This window comes from Schistocerca piceifrons, chromosome 1 (genome assembly GCF_021461385.2).
Source record: "Schistocerca piceifrons isolate TAMUIC-IGC-003096 chromosome 1, iqSchPice1.1, whole genome shotgun sequence".
Taxonomy (NCBI): domain Eukaryota; kingdom Metazoa; phylum Arthropoda; class Insecta; order Orthoptera; family Acrididae; genus Schistocerca; species Schistocerca piceifrons.
Window position 1 is genome coordinate 618909575 of NC_060138.1, and position 21830 is coordinate 618931404.

The 21830-nt window shown below is 40.0% G+C and overlaps 1 protein-coding gene across 1 annotated transcript in view; it reads left to right on the forward strand.

The window, feature by feature from the left end:
* The window catches only part of LOC124804190 (MMS19 nucleotide excision repair protein homolog), a 228194-nt gene that overhangs the window by 102050 nt on the left and 104314 nt on the right, over window positions 1-21830 (forward strand). The window contains exon 11 of the mRNA XM_047264733.1: window positions 18225-18390. Within this exon, the coding sequence (XP_047120689.1) occupies window positions 18225-18390 (166 nt within the window). The remainder of the gene's footprint in view (window positions 1-18224; window positions 18391-21830) is intronic.

A 21830-nucleotide genomic window follows, 5' to 3' on the forward strand; every position in this document is an offset into this window, starting at 1 on the left:
AACGCAGTTATTATGCAGCATTAAATGTAGTAAACCTTTGCACGAAATTTTGAAGAGTTTGCAGAGGTAAAAGTCCATAGAGTATACTTTCCGTACGGTCGATTTTAGTTGCCACAATGTTGAGAATGGAATGTGGACAAGATACCTATATATTTCATTTAATTTAAGTACCACATAAGTGTCATATGTAATATTGAGAAATATTCCACCTTTCGCGACTGTAACAACAGTTTTACTTACACTGGGCACGTTTGGCTTTATTTTAAAGCACTTCAATCAATCAAAAGGAAGTAGACAAAATACATTAAACAAAACTGTGGACTTACAAAAACATTAGGACTTGAATATACCGTCTGTCAGTGAAGTGCTCAGAGCTATGTCAAATATAATTTTGTGTGTGGTACACACAAAAACAGCATTTATTTGCTAAAACACTGATGAGCCAACACAAACGTTGAATATTGTGCTACCGCAGCACAAAACTACGAAAGGTGACTTGGCAATGGAGGACACAAAATACAGTCCTCTTATGATGCTTCAAAAGAGAGAAACGCGTCTTGTCTAAATAAGTCGCTTATTACAGTTGCAGAAGAGGGATATATTTCAATACCATTGGTAAAACTGCGACTGTGGAACAAAAACAAGAAATAGAACATGAATATCATTGTGTATGTGCCATACCTTTCACCGATGGAAGTGCTTTAAAATAAAGCCAAACGCGCCGTGTGTATAGAAAACTTTTATTACAGTCGCGAAAGACGGAATATTTCTCAATATTACATACGACACCTATGTGGTACTTAAATTAAATGAGATATTGTTATACAGTAAATATTATATGAAATTTAGGTATCTTGTCCACATTTCATTCTCAACATTGTGGCAACTAAAATCGACCATACGGAAAGCATACGCTATGGACTTTTACCTCTGCAAACTCTTCAAAATTTCGTGCAATAGTTTACTACATTTAATGCTGCTCACCAAAACAAAATTAAGTCATTTATGGGGGGAAGGTATCAGGCAAGAAGATGTGTAAAATTCAAATTTTTTGGCCAAATAGTTTTTGTGAAATCGAATGATAAGTGTGTCAAAGCAGTGGGAACACCATGTGTCTGCACAGGCGAGAAGTGCAGTGATGACAAAATCGCGCACAGCGCGGAATGCGGGGAGCACGTGTCTGCAGCAGCGAAAAAGTTAATGAAGAGGCAAAGCACTAGAAATTTCATTCAAACGAATAAAATTCGTGAAGTAAGGCACTCCAATATTGTTTTTAAATAAAGAAAATATCAAGCATCACAGAAGGTTTGAACTCATAACCTTTCACTTGGCAGCCCAACACCTTAACCGTTCCGCTACCTCAGCTCATCGAACAGTGTAACTCCATAAGGACTCTAACACCTCACGCAACTACTTATAAACACTGTTGGTATGACTATGAATTATTTCCGCTTCGTCGAAGTACAATAGGAAATAAACAATTACCGCTGTTCTTTATGGCGAAAAAGCAGTTCGTGAGATTGAAACAAACACCTTTCCTTGCTATCGCCTGAATTAGGAGTCTTATTGGTTGTTTGGTTTAATTAATTAATAGAATATGAAGCAATTGGTATAAAGAATGCTTTTTCCAAACTTTCTGTAAAAGAAAGTCTGCTATCAAGACATTGCTTTTGTTCTATTACTTTATTTATGACTGAACGTTTCTAAAACTGAAGACACTTGTCCGTGCTCTGCACTGCTGTCGAGATCTGGCAACATCGTTCTCTGTTCATTGGCTGACTGTGTTTTGTGACGTCAGATGCGCAGAACGAACCTAAACTCGGCCGCCAAGATATATGACGCGCACTTTAGTTTACTAAAATAAAGATTTTTGTGTGTGTGTGTGTGTGTGTGTGTGTGTGTGTGTGTGTGTGTGTGTGTGTGTGTGTGTGTGCGTGTGTGGGCGCACATGTGCGTCTCTGTCTGTCTGTTTGTGACTTACCATCATAAAACATTTTTATATTCATGACCTTATGTACATCACAGAGTTTTAAACATAGCTGCTTCGTTCCATGACGATTTATAAATTAAACTAAATAAGCCCCCGGTCACAGTTTTTAGTCTTTTTGACCAGGTTTTAACACTTCTACGAGCGCCTTCATCAGAAATTAAATATTTAAAGTGGCTTATAACATAAGTACAAATTTAAGGAAAAAAATTTTTTGTATAAAAGTGTAAGTACAAACTCACTGTACAAGAAAGAGAGAGTACTTATATGTCACGTATAAAATATGGCTTGTTATTTATGTCGACAATAGCTAGAAATTTGCAGCAGTGAAGAGAGACAGAGTTCTGGAACTGGAAAGACATAATTAAAAACATGCCGTGTGTTCCACATAATTCGACAGAGACTCAACACGATCCATAACATATGCCGGAGAGTCTTGGAAGTTCATCGGCAAAAAAATGTTTAGTTTATCATCTGGCAGGTTATGTGGTGCATCACACAAGAAGATTCACAAAATGCCTTCTAAATGGAATTTTATTTATTTATTCGTGCACCTCACATGCAGTTTAAAATTACAGACATAACATCAGTAATACTATATATAACAGGAATATGAAAATACAAAACTACATATAAAACTAATTAAATGTCAATATCTAGGTTTCTAACCTATATAAGGCCGTACCATCAGCTGTCATGAGGTCGCTCCAACTCCCCTGACAGGAACGTAAGGGCATTCATCTCTGATGTGCTTGATTTTCTGGTTTGGAGTCCCACAGTCACAACCAGAGACTACTCTGCAACACCCCAATTGTAAAGAGTGTCTGCGCATCGTCCATGCCCAGTGTGAGCTCTGTTCAATTTGACACACAGTTTCCTGTCGAGTTCTGTGCTAGCAGTATCACAGTTATACTTTTGGAACCACTCACACACTTCAGGATTTTCAATAAGTTGACAGCTTTGGTTCCACAGGTCTCTCACCCACAGTATTACTGGCATCTAGCTTTTCTGCTTGCCATATTGGTGGGTTTCTTGAACGGAGTCTTTTTTGTTGTAAACATGGTATGTCTTCCTGTATGGGTAAGTCCAGGTTCTTCTGTATCTTGCGGTATTCCTTAAGCAAGGCATCGTTTCTTCTGTGGATTGCAGGTGGATAGATGTTACTCAGCAGAGGAAGCCAATAAATCAGTGTTGGTCGGATTGCCCCAGTTATTCAACTGGGTGTCGATCAAGTTAGTTTTTAACTGTTTAGCCACAATGGGGCACAATACTCGACTGCTGAGGAGACCAGCACAATGGATGATGTGCACAAGGTATCTGCTGAAGCTCCCAACATCATTCCGCACAATTTTTGAATGATATTGTTACAAGTTTTTATCTTGGCAACAGTATTTTCAAGATGCTTTCCATGTGGAAGGGTGCATTCAAAGGTGACTCAAAGTACTTAGGGTACTTGATAAGGCGAAGAGTGTTTCCATTAAGTTTCAGTCTGAGCTCCGCATTAGCTTGTTTGTTTGTTAAATGGAATGGACATACTTCAGTTTTACTTGTACTGGGTTTGTCGCAATATTCTAAAATAGGTGCTCATAATGGCTAGATCTTCTGTGAGAATTGTCTCGGCTTGTCCTAGGTCCTTGGTTTTACAAGCAAGAGTGATATTGTCTGCGTACCAGAATTTTTTTGACCTGGTATGGGTAGATCAGAGAGGTATAGGTTGAATAATAGGGGGGCCAGACCATTACTTAATTTCCTCTCCTTGCTCACATTTTCTCCCAAGTAAACATGGAAATGTCTATTGTTTATCATGGCGTCCTACGGATCGGTGCATGGAATGTCAGATCCCTTAATCGGGTAGGTAGGTTAGAAAATTTAAAAAGGGAAATGGATAGGTTAAAGTTAGATATAGTGGGAATTAGTGAAGTTCGGTGGCAGGAGGAACAGGACTTCTGGTCAGGTGACTACAGGGTTATAAACACAAAATCAAATAGGGGTAACGCAGGGGTAGGTTTAATAATGAATAGGAAAATAGGAATGCGGGTAAGCTACTACAAACAGCATAGTGAACGCATTATTGTGGCCAAGATAGATACAAAGCCCATGCCTACTACAGTAGTACAAGTTTATATGCCATCTAGCTCTGCAGATGATGAAGAAATTGAAGAAATGTATGATGAAATAAAAGAAATTATTCAGATAGTGAAGGGTGACGAAAATTTAACAGTCATGGGTGACTGGAATTCGGTAGTAGGAAAAGGAAGAGAAGGAAACGTAGTAGGTGAATATGGATTGGTGCTAAGAAATGAAAGAGGAAGCCGTCTGGTAGAATTTTGCACAGAGCACAACTTAATCATAGCTGACACTTTGTTCATGAAGGCTGTATACATGGAAGAAGCCTGGAGATACTGACAGGTTTCAGATAGGTTATATAATGGTAAGACAGAGATTTAGGAACCAGGTTTTAAATTGTAAGACATTTCCAGGGGCAGGTGTGGACTCTGACCACAATCTATTGGTTATGAACTGTAGATTAAAACAGAAGAAACTGCAAAAAGGTGGGAATTTATGGAGATGGGACCAGAGGTTGTACAGAGTTTCAGGGAGAGCATATGGGGAACAATTGACAGGAATGGGGGAAAGAAATACAGTAGAAGAAGAATGGGTAGCTTTGAGGGATGAAGTAGTGAAGGCAGCAGAGGATCAAGTAGGTAAAAAGACGAGGGCTAGTAGAAATGCTTGGGTAACAGAAGATATATTGAATTTAATTGATGAAAGGAGAAAATATAAAAATGCAGTAAATGAAGCAGGCAAAAAGGAATACAAACGTCTCAAAAATGAGATCGACAGGAAGTGCAAAATGGCTAAGCAGGGATGGCTAGAGGACAAATATAAGGATGTAGAGGCATATCTCACTAGGGGTAAGGAGATACCTTTGGAGATAAGAGAACCACTTGCATGAACATCAAGAGCTCAGATGGAAACCCAGTTCTAAGCAAAGAAGGGAAAGCACAAAGGTGGAAGGAGTATATAGAGGATCTATACAAGGGCGATGTACTTGAGGACAATATTATGGAAATAGAAGAGGATGTAGATGAAGATGAAATGGGAGTAACGATACTGCATGAAGAGTTTGACAGAGCACTGAAAGACCTGAGTCGAAACAAGGCCCCCGGAGTAGACAATATTCCATTGGAACTACTGACGGCCGTGGGAGAGCCAGTCCTGACAAAACTCTACCATCTGGTGAGCAAGATGTATGAAACAGGCGAAATACCTTTAGACTTCAAGAAGAATATAATAATTCCAATCCCAAAGAAAGCAGGTGTTGACAGATGTGAAAATTACCGAACTATCAGCTTAATAAGTCACAGCTGCAAAATACTAACTCGAATTCTTTACAGACGAATGGAAAAACTAGTAGAAGCCGACCTCAGGGAAGATCAGTTTGGATTCCGTAGAAATGTTGGAACACGTGAGGCAATACTGACCCTACGACTTATCTTAGAAGCTAGATTAAGGAAGGGCAAACCTATGTTTCTAGCATTTGTAGACTTAGAGAAAGCTTTTGACAATGTTGACTGGAATACTCTCTTTCAAATTCTAAACATGGCAGGGGTAAAATACAGGGAGCGAAAGGCTATTTTCAATTTGTACAGGAACCATATGGCAGTTATAAGAGTCGAGGGACATGAAAGGGAAGCAGTGGTTGGGAAGGGAGTGAGACAGGGTTGTAGCCTCTCCCCGATGTTATTCAATCTGTATATTGAGCAAGCAGTGAAGGAAACAAAAGAAAAATTTGGAGTAGGTATTAAAATCCATGGAGAAGAAATAAAAACTTTGAGGTTCACCGATGACATTGTAATTCTCTCAGAGACAGCAAAGGACTTGGAAGAGCAGTCGAACAGAATGGATAGTGTCTTGAAAGGAGAATATAAGATGAACATCAACAAGAGCAAAACGAGGATAATGGAATGTAGCCGAATTAAGTCGAGTGATGCTGAGGGAATTAGATTAGGAAATGAGACACTTAAAGTAGTAAAGGAGTTTTGCTATTTGGGGAGCAAAATAACTGATGATGGTCGAAGTAGAGAGTATATGAAATGTAAACTGGCAATGGCAAGGAAAGCGTTTCTGAAGAAGAGAAATTTGTTAACATCGAGTATAGATTTAAGTGTCTGGAAGTCATTTCTGAAAGTATTTGTATGGAGTGTAGCCATGTATGGAAGTGAAACATGGATGATAAATAGTTTAGACAAGAAAAGAATAGAAGCTTTTGAAATGTGGTGCTACAGAAGAATGCTGAAGATTAGATGGGTAGATCACATTACTAATGATGAAGTATTGAATAGGATTGGGGAGAAGAGAAGTTTGTGGCACAACTTGACTAGAAGAAGGGATCGGTTGGTAGGACATGTTCTGAGGCATCAAAGGATCACCAACTTAGTATTGGAGGGCAGCATGGAGGGTAAAAATCGTAGAGGGAGACCAAGAGATGAATACACTAAGCAGATTCAGAAGGATGTAGGTTGCGGTAGGTACTGGGAGATGAAGCAGCTTGCGCAGGATAGAGTAGCATGGAGAGCTGCATCAAACCAGTCTCAGGACTGAAGACCACAAAAACAACAACATCATGGTGTTGATGAGAGTTACAGTTTTTTGGCATTGGATAAATTTTAGTAATTTGTATATCATCCCTTATCTCCAGACTGTGTCATATGCCACAGTTATGTCTACGAACGCAACAGATGTCTTCATGTTTTTCTGGAAACCAGCCTCTATGAAAGTTGTTAGGGACACTAGCTGGTCGCAGCAACTTCTCTGGGACCTGAAATCCGCTTGCTCAGCTGGAATATGTTCGTGGATCAAGCCGCTAATTCTATTATAGATGAGACTCTCCAAGAGTTTATAAGTACAGCTCAAAAGGGAAATTGGTCTGGAGCTTTGTGGGTGGTCAGCTGGTTTACCCGGTTTCAAAATTGCCACAATTTTTGTTCTGTTTAGCTCATTGGGCAGTGATCCACTATCTAGGATGTTTGAGAAGAAGTGGATCAGCAATTTTTTTTCACCATTACCCATGTTCATCAGAAATTCTGGGTGTATATTAGCCAGACCAGGGTCTTTACCATGTTTCGTTTGTTTCAAGGCCTCATCCAATTCAGCCAGTGTAAATGGTGAAGAGAAATTGGATTTGTTTGGGCATTGGGCTTTTAAAGAGGGAGTTCTTGTTTTATTTCAGAAGTATGCTTTTTGTCATGGGATGTTAGATGTTTGACAAATAAAAATTCCAAATGGGAATTCATCTGAGAAGCCACTCTCTTTATTGATGTCTAGTAATGATTATGGCTCTTCTACAGGAAAGACATTGCTTACATACCCATTGAAAGACACCTTCTGTGTTTTTATCGAGGTGGAAAAATTCATCACAGTAAAACTCCTTCAGAACAGTTTATGGAACGACACTTTTTTTTATGAATGTTTAAATAGTTTGGATGACATTAGTGTTGAAATATCTAAAATTGGGTGTGTGAAGATCATGTGATGGACATCATTCCTAAGCTGATTCTTCATTATTTGAAATGCCAGTTTTTCATGGGTCTTAAACAAATTCGGAGAGAGCTGAAGTCTTCAAAAACTTCGAAGACTGCCTGGAAACTGTTTAAACTAATGGACAGCTGACGTATGCTAAGGTTAGTTAACTATATCCACATTCTTATCATTTCATTATATAAATTTCTTGAATGAATCAGTTCATGTACTGCAATTGCTGTGGTAATATGAACTTCCTTGGGTCACAAACAGCGCAGGTGACATCTTGCAGTGGAATCGGTGAACTAGGAGAGTCGGCAAACTTTCTCTTCTACTCACTATGGTATGTGTTTCTTTGTTCTAAGGCACCAGGTCCCACTGTTGAGTTCCTCAAGGAAATGTGCTGGCATCTGTGGCTCAGATTCCCCTACCCCTTGTTTAATTGGCATTGTATTTAGTGCTGCTTCTATGCTGACCAGTATTGCGTTAAGACCTTCGTCATCCAATTGCAGCCATCAGAAAATCTTACTTGGACAGCATTTGACAGATCCTACCATCCGCCTCCACCATCTCCCAACCAAGGCATTTGTGGGGTAATGAATTTCCACTTGATAACTTGCTGGGCAAGATATTCTTACGTTTTTCTTCCCGTGAGAGCACGCCAGAGCTCTTTCACCTCTGTGTGCACAGAATGGAAGGTAGCAGCATTGTCAGTATATATTGTGTTGGACATTCTTTGTCTTCCCACAAACCTTTGCAAGGCTCGAAGAAATTTTTCATTTGATATAACCGAGCATAGTTTCAGTAGCAGGTCATGTGTTATTGTTCATGTGAATAGAGCACTATGTGCCTTATTCTAGTATGTTCCTGTCAGATGTGCAACGGGTCAGCAAAGTCAATACCTATTACTTCAAATAGTTCCAGTGATGCTACTCATTCAACTGGTAACCGAGTCTAGTCTCTGTTGAGCAAAGTGACCCTTCACCATCTTGCAGGATGGGCATCAGTGTAGAACATTTTTAACTACCTGTGTAGTGCTAAGAATCCAGTATCCTGTTCTCAGTTCAGCTAACACTATCATTACTCCAGGGTGGTGCTGTCAAATATGAGTCTGCTGGATCAGTAAGCTGGTGAAATGATTGTATTAGTTGAGAAGAATAGTTTGGCATTGGTCTCTGGGTAATCCCACAAACTGCAAATGTCCACTGAGACTAATAAGACCACTATCCAGGAACAAGTTGATACAATCTATCTTTGAATTTTGTGCAGAGCACGCAGTTCAATCACTAAATGTTGTGGAACAACCTGAGTCCATTAAGTAAGTGCTCTGTGCAAGTCTGATGCTGTCAGTTCACCAGGTGCCCCATTTTCATTTAACTGTCATTTGAAGCAAGTGTCCATCCTGTGACTTGCAGCAGTTTGCAGTAGTTAATATACCACATAACTATTAAAATAGGGAGTACTGTTTTTACTGTGAAGAACTAGTCTGTTAATTTCTTCCCTGGCAAAGAATGGTCTTTCACCTATATAAATCATGCTACCATGTTCCTTTCTTTGTTGACAGAACGGGCTCATGGAACCATACAGTAGCATAATGAAGTTTTGTTTGCTGTGGTATCTCTGGAGAGCAGATCAGCCGAGTTTTTCTCACCAGGGCAGTGTCTCCAGTGTGATAGATTTGTTAGTTTTTGTATACTGTTTGACACAAAGGTCTTCCATCAGTTAGGGTCATGTCATATCCATCCTAAGACTGTTCAGTTCAGTCATCTCACAGTGTTGTACAACTCACATTGTGGCTTGCAGCCTTACAGAAATAATGAACTAGTCATGGTCCAAGAAGTGTTGCTTGAAGTTTTAGTCATGGAAGAGTTATCCTCTTAATGGGACCTAGGTTTGTTTCTGCTGCACACTAAATGGACACGTTTGGTGTACCATCCATAAGGGACTGCTGTGTAGACGTCTTCTGATGCTTGGGAAGCACATCTGCATCTACAAACCACTATGAGATGCATAGCAGAGGGTACATCCTATTGTACCAGTTATTAAGGTTTTTTCCTGTTCCATCCCTCAGAACACATTCAAAGATTCCGCAACAAATCGACATCAAAGATATTGGATGGTAGTTTTGCAGATCACGTCGACTACCCTTGACTGGGCATAGTGTTTTGTTTGAGCAATCTGCAGTAGATTATAGTTAGAAGAAGGACTAACGCAGCTACAAATTCAATATAGAATCTAACAGGGATTCCATTGGGACCTAGAGATTTGTTCAATTTAAACGATTTCAGCTGTTTGTTGACACCACTGACACTAATAATTATTTCGCTTATCTTTTCAGCGGCACAAGGATTAAATTGGGGAAATTCTCCTTGGGGTTTTCCTTTTTAAAGGAACATTTGAAAATGAAGTTAAGCATTTCGGCTTTTGCTTTGTTACCCTCAATTTCATTTCCTGTCTCAGTCACTAGAAACTGGACACTAACTTTGGTATCATTGATAGCCTTTTCACATGACCAGAATTTCTTTGGTTTCTGTGGAAGACCATGTGATGATATTCTGCTGTGATACTCATTGAAGGCATCATACATCGCTCTCTTGACAACCAAATGTGTTTCATTCAACATGTCTTCATCTATAGCCTTATGCTTTATTTTACACCTATTATGCAGTTTTTCGTTTCTTTAGACGTTACTTTACAGGGACTGTATATCATGCAGGTTCCCTCCCATTATTAATTGTTCTACTGGTAGATATCTATTCAGTACATAGTCAACTATTCTAACCACATCATGGTCACTGATACCAGTTTCGTTGTGGACATCCTCCAAGAGCAGGTCTATTTGTTGCTGTTAGATCCAATATATTTCCATCATGAGTGGGGTTCCTAACTATCTGCTCTACACACTTTTTGGAGAAGGTATTTAGTAAAGTGTCACAGAATGTCTCACCATGCACACTAATAACAACACTAATTTTTCCAATTAATTGTTGGATGATTAAAGTCTATACTGATGATTACAGCATGATTGGGGAACATACAAGTGAAATGAGGTTTTCTCCAAATTTTTTGGTTGTGTCTGGTGGGGGATTATCAATGTATGCCCACCTCTCATACTGAGTGTTGCTCAAACAATCACATTTGCAGCTTCAGTGAATTTGAGTTTCATGTCTACTAGAAGTACACCACCTCCATTTCCTGTTTGCCTATCCTTTCGATATTTTCCTGAAAAATCTCACTGCTATCAATTTCAGGTTTCAATCAGCTCTCTGGTACCTAGTATTATGTGAGCTTCACTGGTTTTCATGAGTGCTTCAAACTCTGGCATTTTGTTGCAAATGCTTCAGTAGTTTACCATTAGGGTTTTAACACTCTCACCTGTGGGAGATATCTCTTTCGATCTTACACTGGTACTTGGGGGTTTCCTACAGCTATTGTTATCTGGATTGGATAGTGTGTCGCCTAATCTGAAAAGCCCTTGTGTATACCCTTACACAGTCAGCTACCTGAGTAGCAGCCCCTGATGTGTAGTGCATACCTGACTCTTTTAGGGGGACCCTACAGTTCTCAACCATTTGACATTAGCCCAGAAAGTTGCAGTGTAGCTTGTCATTGACTTTCGAAGTCTTTGGTTCAGCCCTTCCATTCATCACAGATCCAAAGGTCCACAATCAAATCTGGGGACAATGATGCAAATTGTGAGCATCGTCGAAACTCCATGTGCAAGTGTGGTCTTCTCAACCTTCTCTGTCAGTCACTGGAATGACCCAAGAATAACCTCAGAGCACAGACGGCAGGCATCATTTGTTCTAGTGTGTGCCACAATCTGCAGTTGGTTGCAGCCTGTTCCCTCAGTGGCTGTTGGAATAGCCTTTCAACAGGTTGAGTGAGACACCCAGGCATATACACTGAGTGAACCTGGTGCCCTTTCCTGTCCTTTGCTGTCATTTGCCTAAGAGATACTGTCATTTGCCATACATTTGAACTCCTGACAATTAGTAGACCCCTACCCTTTTGTGACTGCCTACTCCTGATACCAGACAAAACAGGTTTCCCCAAAGCAGGCGAAATGAGTCCCACTGACTCATTTTCAGTTTCAGTGAAAGCCAACACCTCAGATTTCTTGGTTAGGGGGACTGGTAGAACACCCTGAGTCCTTCCTGGCCCCATCCACCCTTTACCATTGATATGCCACTTGCAGTCAGGTGGATGAGTAAAGACAGATCCTGTACTTTCTGCAGAGGAGACAGCATCCACAGGAGAGGATAATATTTACGTTATCTCTAGTACAGGTATCACAGGTACACGACTCTCCAACACACCAATTTACAGCAGCTGTCAGTCGTTTGACAGTAGTCAGGGCGATGTCCAGTGCTTACAAATGTCACCCAACTCATCCCGTGTTTGAGAACAATATTCACAATGGGGCTGCATTTTGGCTGATGCAATGTATCACAAGACAGAGAACGAATAAATTTAAATTAAACCCACTGATTATCTTTTAATCTGTTAAGCTAAAAAGTTGCTAATTACCTATAAGAATTGGAGGAAATGCACAAAGGACTTCCGATTCAGTTCCTGCAGAAACACCAACCCATTAGTCCATGTGTATGTTTGAACATGGTGGTAAAGTTGATACCCATATTTTCCATTGTCTGTCAACAGGTAAGAGCTTGTCCCATTCAGTTCCTCCTGACCAAATTTCCTGGAAAAATACATTTCCATTGAAGGGCACAGATGACAATATACCCTATGGCTCTCAGGATCTGGCAGTACTGCGAAATGCTTATCACTTAGTGGCAAGACATTCTATAATATTGTCAACGACATTGCTGTGCATAATGTTTTAAGTCCATGTGTTCCAGAGGACTCCTAGTACCTCCATATCTGTAAAGTTTATGACACCTTGTGACAGCCATATTTCAGTCAGTTGGCATGAGCTTTTGACTCATTCGCCATTGGTAAGCTGAAGTGTCCTACGAGTACCATAAGCTTGTAATACAAATTAATCATGGTGCTGTCATCTTCAGCATCTGCTACAAAATCATCCATGTATATGTTCTCTTCAACAAGTAAAACGGTTCAAGGAAAATTTATTTTATGCATTGTAGCAAGTTCTTTTAGTGCGACGTCGAGAAGAAATGGGCTGCAGGTGAGTCCTAAAGGTAGTCTGGTGAAGTGATACATAATCTTTTTTGTCAATTGTGATATAGTTTCCTTATTGGTCTGTTTAAATAAATAAAAACCCCACGAGATCTCTTTCTTTCCCATGAAGAACTAACTGTAAAAATGCTTGTTTGATAGTGGCAATTAAGACCACTGGATATAAACGGAATCACAGTAAAACTGAAATAATGTCGGGAAGGAAATTGGGGCCTATTTCTAAAGAGTCATTCAGTGAATGAGCATTCTTTTCACGTGACAAACCATTGAATGCCACCCTCCTTTTCATTACATCAAACTTTTCTTTATTTACTGCCTGAAGTGGCAGATAAACTGTGTCACTGGATGTATGTCCAGGAGGTGCGATTTCATGTCTCTTTCTTCCACATATCTCTCTTTGATGTGGCCTTTCATTTATGGCTTGTAAATGTGTTTCAGGTTGGTGCTCTTTGTTATGTTTTTCTCCAGTGAAATAAATTTCTTCTTTGTTTGCTGAAGATTATTACATACCATAACATAGGGTTTTTTGGGGAAAGGGGCCACTCTTCTACTTTCTCCCATTAAGAATCCAACCTAGAATGGAAGGTATCAGTACAATGGATGATGTTAGCCAAATCTAAAGAGAATCTTTAACAATTTTCCAATAATAATCTGTTCCTATAAGGATCTCAATAGGAAGACCTGAGTCATTGTTTGTGTCTGCTAACTGAAGTATCCGGGTTTGCAGTAGTTTCCTTATATTGGAAGGTATAATTGGCTGCACGGCAAATGAGTATATGCTTTCAAATGCATTCACATATGTCATGGAATTGGTCCACATTCCCTTTAGAGTGATTTCTACGACTATAAGGTGCACTGGAGTTGTGGAAGACATTTCAAAGGTGCTGACAGTTAGGTTGCAATGTTCTATAATTTCTAGCTTGGCAACTTGGAAATGAAGCTCAACTGACTAAAGAATGAGTAAGTCTGCTTAATACTCATTGTCCATCACCCAAACTTGAGCTATCGGAAGATAAGTAAAATCAGGTGAATTGATGTTGATTTTTCCCTTCAGAAGTAACGATAACTTTCTGATAAGATGAAGCAGGAGTAACAGTGTCAGTACAGGCAGCTTTGTGATGATGTTTCATGCAACTAGAAAGTGAGACCTTGCCCTTCCTACTGCAGTTTTTAGTACTTTGATGCCGATGTACAAATATAAAACAGAGATTATCTTGCTTTAACTTATCTATACATTATTAGTTGTCAGTCACTACAGTGCAGTCTTGGACACAATGAGTGTGAGCCTCACAAATTACACAGCATGGTCATAGTTCTTGTCTGGGTTTTTGCAAGTCTTTTTCTTGCTTTGAATTTATGTGAAGTGTCACTGCAGTGGGTTTGGAATTAGAGAATGTTAGATGATATCTGCCAGTCTTTTGTGCAGCAAGAGCACCTTGAACTACTACTTCCAAAACATTCAGTAATTTCAGCACATCTCTTACAGTTCTACTATGGGTAACCCGTTTTGGACGTATTTCAGTAAGAAATTCTCAGAGAATTTTCGGAGTGAGAACTTTACCATATGCTACAATGGCTTTTTCTAGGGCATGTTTTGCTTGAATATGGTGGTTGCATTCCAGGAATGTACAGTTCAGTGTTTCAGTTGTCACTGAGACTGTAGAGACATTAGTGCATCCAAATAATAGAGATGCACCAGTATAACGTGGTTCCTATGTCTGTACTGATTCAATAAATTTTATTTGTTTCGTCATACATGTTAGCTGTTAGAGGTACTTCATCTAACAACTTTGGTTCGCCTGACAGAAACCCCAAAAGGAAAACATATTTCTTTATTGTAGAAAGCAATGGATCGGCATCTCTGCAAAAGGATTCAAACTTAGTGGTTGATAGTTTGATAGACTTGAGTACAGTGGGTTGTATGGACACTGTAAGTGACACAATATTAATCTACGATGTTAAGGCTGAATGCATATAATCAATTGCTTTTGCAGACTTCTGTATAATGTGTTTAATTTTGTATGTATATTCCTCACATATCTACACATCAGTGTCATTATCATTGTGACAGAGAAAATTGTGGATAGTGCCATCTAATGAAATGAGGTCTCTAAAGTGTCTTGAAGACTTTCCAGAAACTTCAAAACAGTTTTTCTGTAGTAAGTCCATCAACAGCTGCACAAAACTGCATAGTATGAGTCCTCTCATAAGTTGCCTTCTTTTCAAAGTTGCCTTATTTTCAAATTTTCTAGCTGGGTTTCTAAGTATTGTGGCATTACGTCTTATTAAAGATGACTATTGTAAACTTGTTTATGAGTGTGTTTGTGAATAGTTAAATGTCTGATAGAGAGCGTACATGGAAATGTAAAATGAATCAAACAAGGGAAACTCCAGGTAGGGATTTCAGCAATGTAAGAAAAGACAGATTGTGATTTACCGAAAAGAAGACGTGTCACGTTGCAGACAGGCACAATTAAAGGACACTTACATAAAGCTTTCAGCCACAATCTTCATCAGTAAAAAAGACGCGCGCGCGCGCACGCACACACACACACACACACACACACACACACACACACACACACACACACACACACACACACACAAAAAAGCAAGCACACCTCATACACACGTGACTGCCAACTCCAGCACCTTGGGCCAGAATGCAAATGTACTTGGGGTGCAAGCAGCATCTGGAAGAGGCGGGGAAAAGGAAGGAATAGTAGTGTACAGGTGGGGAGAGAGATGAACACTGTCTGGTGGAATGTGCAGGGACTAGGCTGCCAACAGGTACAGTGTCAGGAGGTTGAGAAAAAAGGAGGAAGATGGGCAGATGCATTGACAAAGAGCTGCAAATATGAGGGTGAGTCAAATGAAAACCTTAAATTTGTAATAACAAATTGACATTTCGTGCCATTATTCTGTAAGTTGGTAAGCATGCTACAAACAGCGTGCAGAGTGGCCTGTAGGTGGGAGCATAGTGCAGATGCACACATATTGTCACACTATCGGTATAAAGATAGCTGTCCCACTCGTCTCTAAATGCCTCATTCCAGCCCAGCATTCCTACTCTAATGTGGAAAAAAAGGCTATTGCCATAGTCTATGCTCTCCAAAAATTTCATACTTTTTTTTTTTTTTGTATGCCTCCAAGTTTCACCTTGTTGCTGGTCGTAAACCTTTGGTTTCGTTGTTTAACCCTCACACTTCCTTGCCTGACAAGGCTCCACAAGTCTACAATGCTAGGCAGCATTCTTGTCTCACTACAATTACGAAATCCATTTTTGATCTACATCTAAACATGCCAATGTGGACACCTTTTGCCATCTTCCCATCTTCATTCGTGAAGAATTGCTTTGTTTCCATCTTGATATTGAAATGCAGTTCATGATTTGACGGTTTCCCAATTACAAGCTCGCACATAGCAGCTGCCGTTGCCGCTGACCAGGTTCTCCACCAGGTGGTCCGGTTTGTTCAACAAGGCTGGCCAGGTAAACCGCCGGGTCGGGCTTTGGACCTCTGTGCAACTATTTCTCCTTATGGTGTTGCTTCTCTGTTTTTGATGGTGTTTTGCTGTTGTCTGTGTAAGACCTCCCTCTCAGAGTAGTTGTTCCCGCAGTGTTATGGTGCAAAATTCTACACCTTCTCCAACAGGGCTTTTAGGGAGTTTCATGCACTAGAGTGTTAGCTAGGAGACATTTTTTTGGACAGGGATTGATGGCGAAATTGTCTGTCTGTCTGTCTTTTTTTTCCTGGCTTGTGAGCAGTACACATGACAGCAGACAGTTTCCAGGGCATCTCTGTCGCCCCGGCCTTCTCCACACCAGTCATGGGATGCATTTATGTAGACTTTGCGGGTCCCTTCTTTAATTTGTAGTGGCTCTTATTTGTGGATGCATTTTCAAGGTTTCCTTATATTCTTCAGTGTGCGTCGACATTGGCTGAAGTCACAGTTAGTGTGCTTTTGAAGGGTTGGTTTGTACTTGTTTCTGATAATGGGCCCCAGTTTGCTTCTCGCACCTTTCAATTGTTTTGTTCCCATCATGGCATTGCACATGTTACTGATCAACCATTCCACCATCAATCAAATAGTGAGGTGAAACAATTAGTGTATACATTCAAGTCCCAAATGAAAAAAATTTGTTGTGAGTTTTCCCTGGACAATGCCTTTTCTGCTTTCTGAACATCTGTCACTTCACTCTTATGGAGGAGCGGAGCCCAACTGAGTAACTTCACAGCCAACAACCAAGCATGCTCTCCCACTTTCCGCAGCCTGTTTTGCACCTGCTGCGGTTGGGTACAGCCAAAGAGCTGGTGCTGTGCCTCTTTGATTAGTTGTGCCCCCACTCGCCACCAGAAGCTCCCAGTTTGCTGGTGCAGCCCCCAGCCCCGTAGCCCGCCTTGCCACCCTCTGCCTTGAGCCCATCATCGCCTGGTGTGGAGATGCCCCCATCCCATTGGCTGCCTCTTCCACAAGCGATGCCTTGGGATGTCAGCTTCCTGGCACCTGGCATGGGTCCATCTCTGTCATCGGCTCCATTGCCACAGCTTACTTTTCCAGCCTCTCCTGCCCCCCTCACCATCATCACCACAGCCATTGATGCCCTTGGGTCCAGCTATGTCTCCTTTGCATTGTGGCTTGCCTGCTGATGATTGGCACTCTCCTTCTCGATGCTGTCATCGGGTGTCGTACGGGACAACTGCCCTTGGAATTGTCTGCATCTTCGTGCGCTCTGGCTCAAAGCCCTGATGCCTGCCTGGCACAGTGTCCCACTCCCACTGTCGGCACCAGATGCCTCTGGTCCAGTTCCAATGGATGTGTCTCTCGTTAGGCCACCTGCGTCTCCTGGGCACCCTCTTCACACGAGGTAGAAGATTACTGTATCCTGCTGCAAGCGCCTGCAATTGTGAGTGCTCCGAGGGTAGTGTCACGGCACGTTTGTAGTTAATCCAAACACCAGCTGTATCAGTGTAGGCCGGCCACTAGAGAACACCTGTAGGAAGTGTGCGCATGGTACCCTCTACCAGCAACTCGTGCCTATATACGCACGGAGGAGCAATGACTCACTCTATGTCCTTTTAGTTTGTACTGCTCACATCAGTTGTTCCATGTATCATTTATGTTACACCTTCTGTATGGTTGTTTTTTCTTGTTATATATGGTGTCAACATACTGCTTCTTCCATACAACTTGCTCAAGCCATGTACATTGGTCTGGCGAACATGTTACTTGGATCAGTTTCATGTACTACATAGTTACTACAGTGAGCATGTTTTTTGTTATGTGCAGCGTACGGCTTGTTCCATAGAACTTGCTCAAACCATGTACATTGGTATAGCAGACATGCGGTTCCACGTTGTAGAATATTGAGTGTACAGTGAATACTGTATTTGGGCTTCTGTATTTTGAAGGTGTACCTGACTTGATATAATTGAATTTTCTTCAGATTATTCAAAACATAATCACTTATTTGTTAAGTCATTATAATGTCTCTCTCTTGAATACTAGCAGTTAGAGTGACTGCAAACAATTCAGTTGCTTTTCCTATTTTCAGGTGGTGGGGATGAAAATTTTGATGATGTTTATGAGTGCTGCCAATTTGCTTTGTGTGAAATTGCAGACATAGAATCATTTACAACATTTATTGTACCACAATTTTTAGACTTGGTGGTTGGTTCACATGATTTCAAGAAACGCCTTGTGGGAATCAGCTGTTTGAGGTGAGTAATTTGGCGGACTCTATCACCACCATGAATTAATCATTAACTTATCAAGGAACATATTTTCCATATAAGTTTGTTCCAAATTGTTTCTTTTCTATAAACATCCCTGAAATCTCTATAGTTTAAAAAAAAGAAACTGAATGGTGCTACTTGAAGAATAATTTTATAGGTTGTGTGTTGTAAAGCAATAGAGAAGAGTTGAATTCGTATCTGTATGCTTGGAGGTATTGTTCAGTATTCCTATCAGTTATGTTCAGGCATTTCTTTTGACTTCTGTAATAATTGTCCGAATGAATACAAGAAGTATTTCTAAGCTTCTCTCTTTATCTACTGAAAAAAATCTGACCTGTTCAATATGTTAGCTTCTCATACTGAAATCGTACATAATTATGTGTGAGAATGTGTTTTTATTGTGCTTTATGTGATATCAATTTTAACATTAATATAGTAATGGAAAGTCTGTGGTGAAACATAAGTAATTGAAGTAGTAAAGGTAATAACTCACAGAACAGTTGAGGCATTGAGCCATAAATAATTACACAAACAAAAATGAGAATCTTGCTAGTTTTTGGATGAATCATTTTCCAGAACTAAAGAGTGTTTACTGTCTCCTTTTTGTACCTATTATCTCTATTTGGTAAGTTGTTTTTAAATTAAAAAACTAGGAGTAGAAATTATGAGGTTTAAAATGAATTGAACACTTTTGGTTAAATTGGATGGATACTCATCACAAACAAACATATAGTCTTTCATGTATTATCACCTTCCAACCAATTGTCATTAAACTTTTTTTACTATACAAAACCAGCTTTCTCCAGTCTATTGATAGTACAAGCTACAGACCATCTCTTCACAGATCTTGAAGCCTCGAATCTGTTTTTCAAAACCACTGAAGGCTCTTATAGTACAGAAACCTTGATAAATGTTCATCACTATATTCGTTCTTATCAATTTGCCAAAACATATTTTACCAGAAGTAAATGAGACACACCATTACAGCAGATCTGAAACACCATATATATGTCAATGGGTCTTCTAGATCATGCTCCGCTGACAGTGTGCATGGAGCAACAACACTGTTGCCTCGCCATTCACGTGGCAGATGAGTTAACTCATGCCGTTGACTCAGTACCAGTTTTAATTTGCTGCAGTTGATTAGTGAGTTTTGAGAGCATCTCAAGTGAAGTTGTGTTTCTCAAGTGAAGTTGTGTTTCTCAAGTGAATTACAAATGCAGGTCAGCAAAAGTATGAGCAATGTGTACCATTGATTTTTTTGTGAAGTTCAGTGAAATTACTACTGTGACTTGTGAAAGTTGCAAATGGCTTAATAGTGAACATTCTTTATCCAAGGCATCAATATTCAGGTGGCATAATTCCTTTTCAGCAGGCAGAGAAGAAGTGGAACACTAAACCCATGTGGAAGGGCTTTCAACCTCAAGAGCTAATGATAATGTGGAATAGGTGAATTGTCTTGCTTCATCAGGTCACTGATTGACAGTGAAGATGATCATTAGCAATCTAAATTTGATTGTATTTAGCATTCACCAATTCATAACACAGTATTAGGACATGCAAAAAGTGTGTGCAAAGATGGTTCTAAACAACCTCACAACCGAGCAGAAGAAAAGTTGAGTGAGACTTTTGAAGTATTCCATCCCAGTTGTTTTCAAAACAGCCAAGGTGGAATACTTCAAAATGTATTTTAACAAGTGTCTGTGGTACTGCACATGAAGAAAATGAACAATTGGATGGTTGTGTTTATTAATCTTATGGACCATTTCAGAGGGAGCCAGAATTCTTCAGTCACATTACACAGGTAGCAAAGTGTGGATTTTCAAATATGCTCCCTAAACTAAATAGCAAAGTCAAGAGGGGCACACTGCAAACTCTACCTGTCCTATAAAGAGGTTGAAAGGTATTCCAGCAAAAGCATTCCAGGATTGTTATGAAGACTGGAAACATCACCTCCATCATTGTAAAAGTTCTGAAGGGAACCATTTGGAAGTGGGGCATATTTGATGTGTAAAGTGATTACAGCTTATGATAAAAAAAAAAGTCAGTCTCATTACTTTCGGACTTCTCTTGCCGACCCTTACATAAGTTCTTGACCAATTGTAGTGTTAAGACACTAGACTTGTGTTTAGGACGGCAGCAGTTCAATCCCCCCGTCTAGTCATAAAGATTTAGTTTTGCAGTGTTTCTCTACATTGCTTAAAGTGAATGTTGGGATAGTTCCTATGAAAGGGTATGGTTGATTTCCTTCTCTACCCACTTCTGATCTGGATTTGAGCAACACAATCAATTCTCTCATCATTGACAGGGTGTTAAACCACGATCTTCCTGCAGCCACAGTTAGTCACCTGCTGCATGTGCTATGCCAGTGTCTGCCAGGTTTTGAGTCACTGCTTTGTTGGTCAACAGAACCTCAAACATTATAACTAAAGACAAATCTTTGAAGAACTATAATATAACAATAATAATCCTTGGGACAGCAGATGCTTCCTTATGTATACTTAACACACTATCTAAAACTTTTTCTTTCTGCACATGATGAGTAGTGCATATAGGTGGGCAGATAAATAATGGAAACTCATTAATAATTGCTGCTTGAATTATTAAAAAAATTAATTGGAAAGAATAATTGAAAGAAATTGGAAGGTACACATATCGTGGGTGAATTCTAACTGGTACTTATATCAACATATCTTCAACATCAATACATGTAAGATCAATATTCATCATTTAAGTTACGTACTTCTTCACATTAATTCCATTGTGCGTAGTCCTGATTATAAAAATGCCGATGCAGGATTGCTCCTCCGCTGCTCATCCAAATGCCTCTTGTCTCCTCCGAACCTTCAGATGCAGGATTCTCGATGCGGGCGAAATGATGAACAGACAGGTGTGGTCGATGTGAATATATGAATAAAACTTTACTTTTGTAATAACCTTCTTTAACACTGTAAATGTATACTTGAAATACACTTTTTTAAACAATACTTGTGTGACAGATCTCTTCATATGTCCGCCAGCTACCACCTATTTTCTGTGCTTGACAATATCATAAAAGTGGCAAGAAACTTCCCTTGTCAACAGATGTCGGATGTATGGATGGTGTCCCCACTGAATAAGTGAGAGCAAGAAGAAGTAACAACCTCACAACTGAGCAGAAGAAAAGTTGAGTGAGACTTTTGAAGTATTCCATCCCAGCTGTTTTCAAAACAGCCACGGTGGAATACTTCAAAATGTATTTTAACAAATATATGTCTGTGGTACTGCACATGAAGAAAACAGGTGAAGATAAAAACTGAAGAGCTTATTTCGTCTCTCTCTCTCTCTCTCTCTCTCTCTCTCTCTCTCTCTCCCTCCCTCCCCCCTTCCCCCTCCCTCCCTCCCCCCCCTCCCCTCCCCTCCTCCCCCACTGTGCATCGACATCA